This window comes from Microtus ochrogaster, chromosome 2 (genome assembly GCF_000317375.1).
Source record: "Microtus ochrogaster isolate Prairie Vole_2 chromosome 2, MicOch1.0, whole genome shotgun sequence".
In the NCBI taxonomy this organism is placed as follows: domain Eukaryota; kingdom Metazoa; phylum Chordata; class Mammalia; order Rodentia; family Cricetidae; genus Microtus; species Microtus ochrogaster.
In genome coordinates, this window is record NC_022010.1 from 5213122 (window position 1) to 5221881 (window position 8760).

General features: G+C 48.4%; 1 protein-coding gene across 1 annotated transcript; it reads right to left on the reverse strand.

Annotated features, from left to right (window-relative positions):
* Dynll1 (dynein light chain LC8-type 1) lies at positions 1–2071 on the reverse strand (the record flags this gene model as incomplete). Its single annotated transcript, XM_005344316.2, has 3 exons — positions 1948–2071; positions 1654–1791; positions 1–93 (listed from the first exon to the last, which is right to left on the reverse strand). Coding segments are annotated over exons 2-3 (225 nt in total), but the record flags the coding sequence as incomplete, so codon positions are not given.
* Between the last annotated feature and the right edge of the window lie 6689 nt (positions 2072–8760).

Consider the following 8760-nt stretch of genomic DNA (forward strand, 5'->3'; position numbering starts at 1 on the left):
GTAGATGAAGTGTTTGGTTTCATGTGTCACATAACTACCGAAGTTCCGCCCCACAATGCAGTGCCAGGTGGGGTTGTACTTCTTGTCAAATTCCTGGGAAAGAATAAAACAGAATTTTAGTGGTGTACCTGGAGAATTCACTTTCTAGAAAAACCAGAGCCTGTAAGACCAGAAAGGGCAAACGCTGGCATCTTCAATTGTTTTCACACTTGGGACTGAATCCAGGGCCTTGAGCATGCTAGGAAAGAAAGCACCTTACCACTGAGCTATACTCACAACCCTAGCAAATCCCTAGGGTAAAAGAATGTTCCCCGACTCTAAGTCACCTACAGAGAACAGAACTGCAAACATGCTTGCAGTCTGAGGTAAGATGGAATGGGATCTGAAATCAAAGGCAGAAGGGTCATTTTCCAAGACATTTCTGTCAGTGATTGCACCTGACTTCTTGGGGGGGGGGGTGTCCTTTGTACATAGCCCTGACTGTCCTGGAACCCCACATGTGGACCAATTTGGCCTCTAAGTCAAAGAGATCTGCCTGCCTCTGCTGGGATTAAAGGCGTGTACCACCATGCCTAGTGCAGATGACTTCACATATTTGATGGCGGTAGATGACATCAGCGCTTGTAGTGTATCAGGTTATTCCTATCATCTACCCCGAAATCCAGGACGACCAGAAAGACCTTAATGACACTTGTAGAAAGACCAAAGGACAAAGCCTCGATTATCTAAATCGAGCTGGACTGAAAAATAAAAATGCTAGCAACATAATCTGACAGCTAGCTAGGCCAGACTCTAGCCTTTAAAATTGCTCTCCTTTCTGCAGCTATTACCAGGTCTTAAAGATTAGCAAGTTAGAGAGTATCTGCTCCCCGCTTCCCCCATCCCAACGGGCACTAGAACTGGAAACGTTAATATCTTCACTAGTTAGATCGTACCAGGGCCAAAGACGATGTAAAATTCATTAAGGCTCCTCATATCTCATTCTGCATGCAGTATGAAAACCTCGTCTGTTAAGCCGAATGCCTTTCTTACAATTTAGATGCACATACTGCTGCGTTTGTCAAAAAAGGTATTCATTTCTGTTCCATATGAAGCCTTTCATCTTCCCATTCCTACTGGAACCCTCCCACGGCTTCGGTTCCAGTTTCCTTTCCTTCCAGCAAACACAGCTTGAGAAGTTGGCAGTCCTGCCAGCTTTCTACAAACTGCCATTTACCAAGCCTCCACTCATGCCCCCAACCACCACTGCCACCCACTTTCCCTGAACTGCCGACTAACTCCCGGCTGGAAGGCTGGCAAAATCTCCTCCTAGCCCGGCTGGAAACACCCACGCAGCGGACCCTCCCCCCCCCCCAACACCCAGATGGATCCTCGGAGCAGGAATCCTACAGTAGGGGGAACTGCTCGCTGCTCCCTAGTCTTGGAAACCGTTGCTAGGTGGCGCTTTCCTCCAAGGAGCTGGGATTTAAAAAAAAAAAAAAAAACAACTTCGGGCGTTGAGGGTCTGGTCTTCCCAAGAGAAACGCAAAATCCATTTACGTCCTTTCTAGAACTGTCTATACCGAGCCGCCCTGCGTGCCACAGGAAAACTCTGCCAAGCGCCCAGGGAACGCGGAACAGGGGAGAAGGAACTGTGCGGTGCCAGGTCCTCACCTTCTTGATATGGGCCGCAATATCCTTTTCTATGTTGTACTTCTCCAACGCCTGAGTAGCGCACTCCACCGAGTCCTGTTGCATCTCTTCCGACAGGTCTGCATTTTTGATCACCGCCTTCCGGTCGCACATGGTTGCCTGTGGAACGAGGCGCGGGAGAGGTAAGGGTCGGTGCAGGCCGCGCTGCCCTCCGGGCCGGCCCCTGAGGACGACGCCCCCACCCGCTTCCAAGGTGTAGCTCCCACGGCCCACACCGCGGGCCCCGGGGCCGGAGGACCCCGAGCCCTCACTCACCGTGGAGCAGGGGCCAGCCGGCTGCTGCGAGCTCCCGAGGAAGGTGCTGGCGCCGCTCAGGCAGCAAAGAAGAGCCGGTCGCTACCGAAGCCGTGGCGCATCTAAGGAGCCCCACGCCAGCCGCCGCCGCCTAATCCCTAGCCCCGCCCTGCGCCCGCGGCCCCGCCCCCGACACACGCCGCTATTGGCTGAGCGCAGCCAACGGCCTCCTTCTATTGGCTCATACATTCAATGGTTCCTTTAGGATCTTTCCCCTGCATTTTGTTGCAGACCACAATGCACCGCGCACAGCGTCGGTTGCCCAGGCGATGCGCCGCACGCGGCAGGCCCACCCACCCTGAAGGCGGAGCCCGGGTGGAGAGGCCCGCTCGGACCACCCAGCTGTCTGGAAGGGTGCGAGGGCAGCCCTGCCCACCGAGGGTAGCCTAGGGTGTGTTCTCTAGCCGCAGTTTCTAGAAGACGGGAAGTCGCCACCCCAGGTGCTCTCAACTTCCACCCCACCCGGGGTCAGCACACTTTACGGCCACACAAGTGGCCTCTGGCCTCGAGAGATTCTCCCAAGCACTGGCGAGCCACCGATTTAGTTGCACTAAGGGTCGTGGCTCTGCTGTCTCATTCTTTAAATTTGTGCGTGCGTGCGTGCGTGCGTGCCTGAGGAGGCCTCGGCTTGAGAGCAAGTGCGACGATCTCCCACCGAACCCTGTTTTTCTGTTCGTCTTCTCCCCACCCCCACTATAGCATGGTCTCCCTAGGTAGCTCAGGCTGGCCTGAAATTCACAGCAATTCTGTCTAGGTCTCCCTATGCGTTATCACACCAGCGTAAATTCCTAAATTTTTTTTTCTTTCTTTTTTTTTTTTTTTCTAGACAGGGTTTCTCTGTGTAGCCCTGGCTGCCCTGGAACTAACTCTTGTAGACCAGCCTGGCCTCGAACTCAAAAAAGATCTGCCGGCCTCTGCCTCCATAGTGCTGGGATTAAAGGCGTGCGCCACCATCGCCCGGCTGTAAATTCCTAATTTTATAACATAGCACTACATGTTTATTTCATACTGTAGTCCCTGTGTAGGAGCGTTTTGGGAAGGGAATCATCCCCAGCAGGTCCAGTCTGTGTGCCAGCCAGTGCAGATCTCAGGAGTTGGAATGTGGATGGCTGTGGGGTGTGTACAGGTGAGGCTTTTTCTCATATATGTTGTCCATTTGGGGAAAACTTCTTAATTTAAGATTTATTTCTAGAAAGGAAGAACTAGCTGGGCGGTGGTGGCACACGCCATTAATCCCAGCACTCGGGAGGCAGAGGCAGGCGGATCTCTGAGTTTGAAGCCAGCCTGGTCTACAAGAGCTTGTTCTAGGATAGGCTCCAAAGCTACAAAGAAACCCCGTCTCAAAAAACCACAAAAAAAGAAAAAGAAAAAGAAAAGAAAAGAAAAGGAAGAACTATCTTAATAGACAAGAAAGTGATCCTCAAAGATATTTTCTCTGGCATAGGTACATTTATGACTAATGCTACCTGAATAAGTAAATTGATAAATAAATAGATAATAAATAAATAAATAAATAAATAAATAAATAAATAAATAAGGTCTCTCTAATAGGCTGATGGCAGAGCTCTTACCTAACATACACCATATCCTGATTTTGATACCCAGTGCCTCAGAATGAAACAAAAAGGTAGTCAAAAGCAAGGTGTTAGGGAGTGGAGTCATCCCCGCACTATTTATACCTGTTTTCTTTTTATTTGCCATGGGGAACTAAGTATAAAAGGAAACCTCTTGATAGATGCGTGGGAGCACTAGATGAACTAATGCTTGTAGATTCTCCGCATAGTTATGTATGGCTTATAGTGCTAAATGAATCTTACTGGTTACTAGTGTTGAACCATCAAACCTTAAATGCCTGTAGCATATCTTTCAAACTCCTTAAATAATTTTCGGGTTGTAGAATTTCAAGTTTTCTGCTTCCGTTTCTGCATTTTTCTCATCACTCACACTCATTAACCCAGAACCTTTGTTTTGTTTCGTTTAGAGAGCATCTTTCTGTCATGTAGCTCTGAGCCTCAAACCACAGAGATCCACTGTCTCTGTCTTCAGAGTGCTGGGGTTAAGGGTATTCACCACCACACAGAGCTAACCTAGAACCCTTTTACACTAAGCTGTCCAGAGGCACACTGCTCCAAAGAGAAAAAGATGAGAGTAATGGAGACTTCCTTACCTAAAATGTCTGTGTATCAATCAAAAGCTTTTCCAGTTCCTCCTTGATCTTAGCTAGCAGGCCATGGAGCCATTCCAGCTCCGTGTGTGTTTCTAATGGCAGGACTGGATGTGAGGAGCTAATATTGAGACAGACTATTTGACAGGTTTGTCAAATGAGACTGGTCAGGGTACTTTCTGCCTTTGCCCTCCCACTGCACTGGGGCATTACTGACAACCCTGGAACCTGAGCTGCTCTGCTGATACATTTATGCTTTTCTCAGTTCTATGGCTGATTTTGTTTACACTAAAGAGCTGAGTATCTAAAGCAGACAAAGTAGGTAGGACTGGGGGGAGTAGGTCAGGGAGGGGCAGAGTAGGTAGTGGCAGTGTTGCCTACTATGCATGAGCCCTTATCTTCAGTCTTGACCACTGCAAATGGGTTATTGCTACAGCACTTACCTAGTATGAGTCAGGCCAGAGGCCATATAATTGATTCCTAACAGGCTAAGGGAAGGGAGTCAGGTGCTTGGGAGATGGGGTCAGGAGGATCAGAAATTCAAGGTCAATTTTGGATAGATGGTTCCAGGGCCAGCTTGGGCTAGATGGACCCTGTCTCAGTACACCCCCAATAAATAAATAAAGTAGAGGAGGTGGGAAGAAGAGCAGCAGTGAGTGGGTGCTCAGTCCTCCTCATGCTGCTGTGTTTGAGACCCTCTCCTTCTCCTTTCTCTTTCTCTCTTTAAAATGTTTACGGGTGTTCTGGTCATTTGTGTATCTGTGCATCACATTTGTGCCTCGTGCCCACTGGGGCCAGAAGTGGGCATTGGATCCCCTGGGTCTGAAATGAGACAGTTGGAAACTGCTTTGTGGGTGCTGAGAGCTGAACCTGGGTGCTCAGGACAACAGCTAGCGCTCTTCACTGCTGAGCCATCTTTCCAGCCCCAAGGGGACCCTCTTTATTTATCCATTTAGCAAAGCTACATAGCTAAGGATGACCTTGAATTTGTGATCTTCCTGTTTCCACATCTCAAGTGCTTGGATTTTAGTCATGGGCCACCATACCCAGTTTTTGTTGTTTGTTTTGTTTTGTTTTGTTTTTCAAGACAGGATTTCTCTGTCTAGCTTTGAAGCCTGTCCTGGAACTAGCTCTGTAGACCAGGCTGGCCACGAACTCACCATACCCAGTTTGATGGGATACAAGGAGTTCAAGCCAGGGCCTTGTGCATGCTAGATGAGCACTCTACCAGTTGAGCCATTGCCCCAGCCCTGTCTCGTTGGATATCAGCTCAAGTGTCTCCTTCCCCTGACCTCTGTTTGCCTCTGTCGCCATCATACCATTAAGTTCTGTGACACTTAGATTCCCTTTATGATATCTGCTTCGTGTATTCCTCCAGAGGGATTATTAGCTCACATATTGCCCTTCTTACTTAATGCCTCTGTGTTCCTTCCTCCCTCTTTGGTTCCCTGTTCCATCTTCAGCATCAAGTCACTGCCTAGGGTCAGGGATGCAGCTTCAGTGGTAGAGTCGTTGCCTAGCATAAGCAAGGCCGTAGTTTTTCCTCTGTTCCAGGAAAGAGAACGTACTTAGTAAATATGACTGAAATTTTAAAACCACTAGGTCTTATGCCCCCCTCCACCTTACAAGATCAGGAGATTTAAGAGAGGCCAGCAAGATGGCTCAAGGGTGAAAGTACTTGGGAGGCAGAGGCGGAGGCAGAGGCAGAGGCGGAGGCAGAGGCAGAGGCAGATGAATCTCTGAGTTGGAGGCTAGCCTGGTTTACAAAGTGAGCTCCGGGGCTATACAGAGCAACCCTGTCTCAAAAAAAAAAAAAAAAAAAAAAAAAAGCAAATCCTGCAAACTGTCCTCTGACCTATGTGAATACATGCACACACAAAAAGAAAAAGGGAAAAATGGATTTCCCCCTTTGAGATAGGGCCTCACTATGCACCTCTGGCTGTTCTGAACTATGTACGCCAGATTGGTCTTGAACTCACAAAGAGACCAGTATGCCTCTGCCATCTGGGTACTGGGTACTGGGATTAAAGGTATGCTCCACTATGCATGGCTGGAAAAAAGGTCTTAAAGCCAGGTTTGGTGGCAGCATGACTGGAATGTTAGCACTGAAGCAGTGGAGACAGGAAGATCAGGAATTCAAAGTCAGCCTGGGTTATGTGAACCTTGTCTCAAAATAAAACTCGCTTCATAGACATGGACTGAGTCTGCACGTTCCTGACTGTCTCAGATCTCACACCCTCTGTCCCCATGCACAGGTCACAGAGCAGGCAGATGGCTCTAGTTTCCTTTCTGTTGCTGTGATAAGTAACTAGTTATCAGGAAACGGGTTTCTTCACTGCACAGCTCCAGGGAAGTCAAGTCAGAACGTAGAGTGGTCACATCACTCCTACAGTCCAGAGCAGAGAGGAGTGTGCATGCTTGCTTGGGTGACTGTGTTCAGCTTAATCCCTCCACTTCAGCTTAGAACCCCCACATAGAGAATGGTGTTGTGTTGCCCAGAATAGGCTGAGTCTTTTCACTTCAGTTAAGACAATGCCCACAGATCACATTAACCCCAGCACTGACTATGGGAAAAACCTGTAGTCTACGGTAGGAGCCTAGGAGCCCAGATGACTTAATAGGTGACCTCAGTATTACTCTCTAATTATGCAAGTGATCCTCAGTCAACCTAATTATTCTAGGATTCTAAACAAAGGAATAGGTACTTGGACTCTGATTCTGGCATCTCTATTCTGATTCACTGGGAGAAAATCTGATTCTAGAGTAGTTCCTAAGACCTTCAATCAGGGTGCCTGGGAGCTGTCTAAAGGGACTTGGTACCAGGTGTACTCTTCTCTGTGCTGCAGAAATCAAGAGAACTCCTGGACACAGTGGCTAGTGCCTTTAACACAGCACCTGGCAAGCTGGGGCAGAAAGAGTAACCATAAATTCAAGGTAAGCTTGGGCTACAGAGGAAGACCCTCAAGACAACAAAAGAGAAAGAAATCTAAGGCCAGAGTGTATTACCATGGCAGAGCTTATGTGTGAGGCCCTGGGAAGCAAAAATCTCTTTCCTCCAACTTGTATTATAGCAGAAGAATATAAAACTAAAAATATACAGACTCAGGGCTGGAGAGATGGCTTGGGGTTAAAAGCACATGTCCCTCTTGCAGAGGGTCTGAGATTCATTCCCAGCACATCAGGCAGCTCACAATTGCCTGTATCTCCCAACTCCAGGGTATCTGATGCCCTCCTGGGACATCTGTAGGTACCTGTACATGACATACCCCACAACCCAAACACACACACACACACACATGCGCACACACACACATGCACACACACGCGCGCACACACACACACCATATATATGTTGGTTCTTTGAGACAGGGTTTCTCTGTATAGCTTTGGAGCCTGTCCTGGAACTCTCTCTGTAGACCAGGCTGGCCTCAAACTCAGAGATCCACCTGCCTCTGTTTCCTGAGTGCCTGAATTAAAGGTGTACACTACCACTGCCTGACCACACATATATAATTTAAAAAAAAAAACAAAACCCTTTAAAAGTAAACAAATAAGTGAATATAATGAAAAAAAAAACAAAATAGAAAAAGTGAAAACTCACTGTGAGGGGCATGCTTATGTCTGTAATTCTAGCTTTCAAGAAGTGGAGGCAGGAGATCAGGGTCACAGCTTTGGGGGCCAGCCTGAGCTAAGTGACACTTTGGTGGCTTGGACCAGGACAGCAGTGACGGGTGGGAGGAGAGGAGGAGAGGAGGATTGATTCTGCCTGGACCTGAGGGTGGAGCTGATTTGCTGATGAGCTGTAGGGTGTGCATAAGGGAGACAGGGCCCTCAGAGATGACGCCAGCTGGGCATGCGGGTCACACCTGTGTCCCAGCTGCTGCTGCGGAGAGCACAGGATCGCTTGTGCCCACGAGGAGATTAAGACTAGCCTGGGTTACATGGTGAGACCCTAAATAAATTAAGATAACTTCAGCTACGTGGCTTGAACAGTAAGAAGGAACTGAGGTGAGGAGGGCTGGCAGAGGAAGCAAGTTCTGTTTTACGGTGTGTAGCTGGAGATGCTGCATAGACCTCCACAGGAGGTGCCGCTGGATGTGTGAGTTCTGGGGAGTCACCAGCTTATCATAGACATTTAAAGCCACAGGCCTGGATGAGGTCACCTCTAAGGGAGGCGTCTGTGTAGACGGAACAAGTGCAGGATACAGCTGAACTTCATTTGGCCCCTGTCCAAAACAAACTCCATTACGTTCTGATTTGTTTCCCTGCCTAAGTGCCTACTGTATTTAGTCAATGGGCCTCCAGTGTTTACCCGGCCACTTAGTCCTTCCACCCCTTTAATTTTGGGTGGTGCTGGACACTGAACTCAAGGCCTCCTGCATGGCAGGCAAGTGTTGAACCACAGGACTCTAGTCTCATCCCTTCATGCTTTATTTTTGCTTTGTTTTTTTTTGTTTGTTTGAAATATGATCAAAATAACTCAAATTGGCCTGAACTCTGTGGATCCTCTATACAGCTGACACTGGCCTTTAACTCTTTAATTTTATTATTTATCGCCGGGCGGTGGTGGCGCACGCCTTTAATCCCAGCACTCGGGAGGCAGAGGCAGG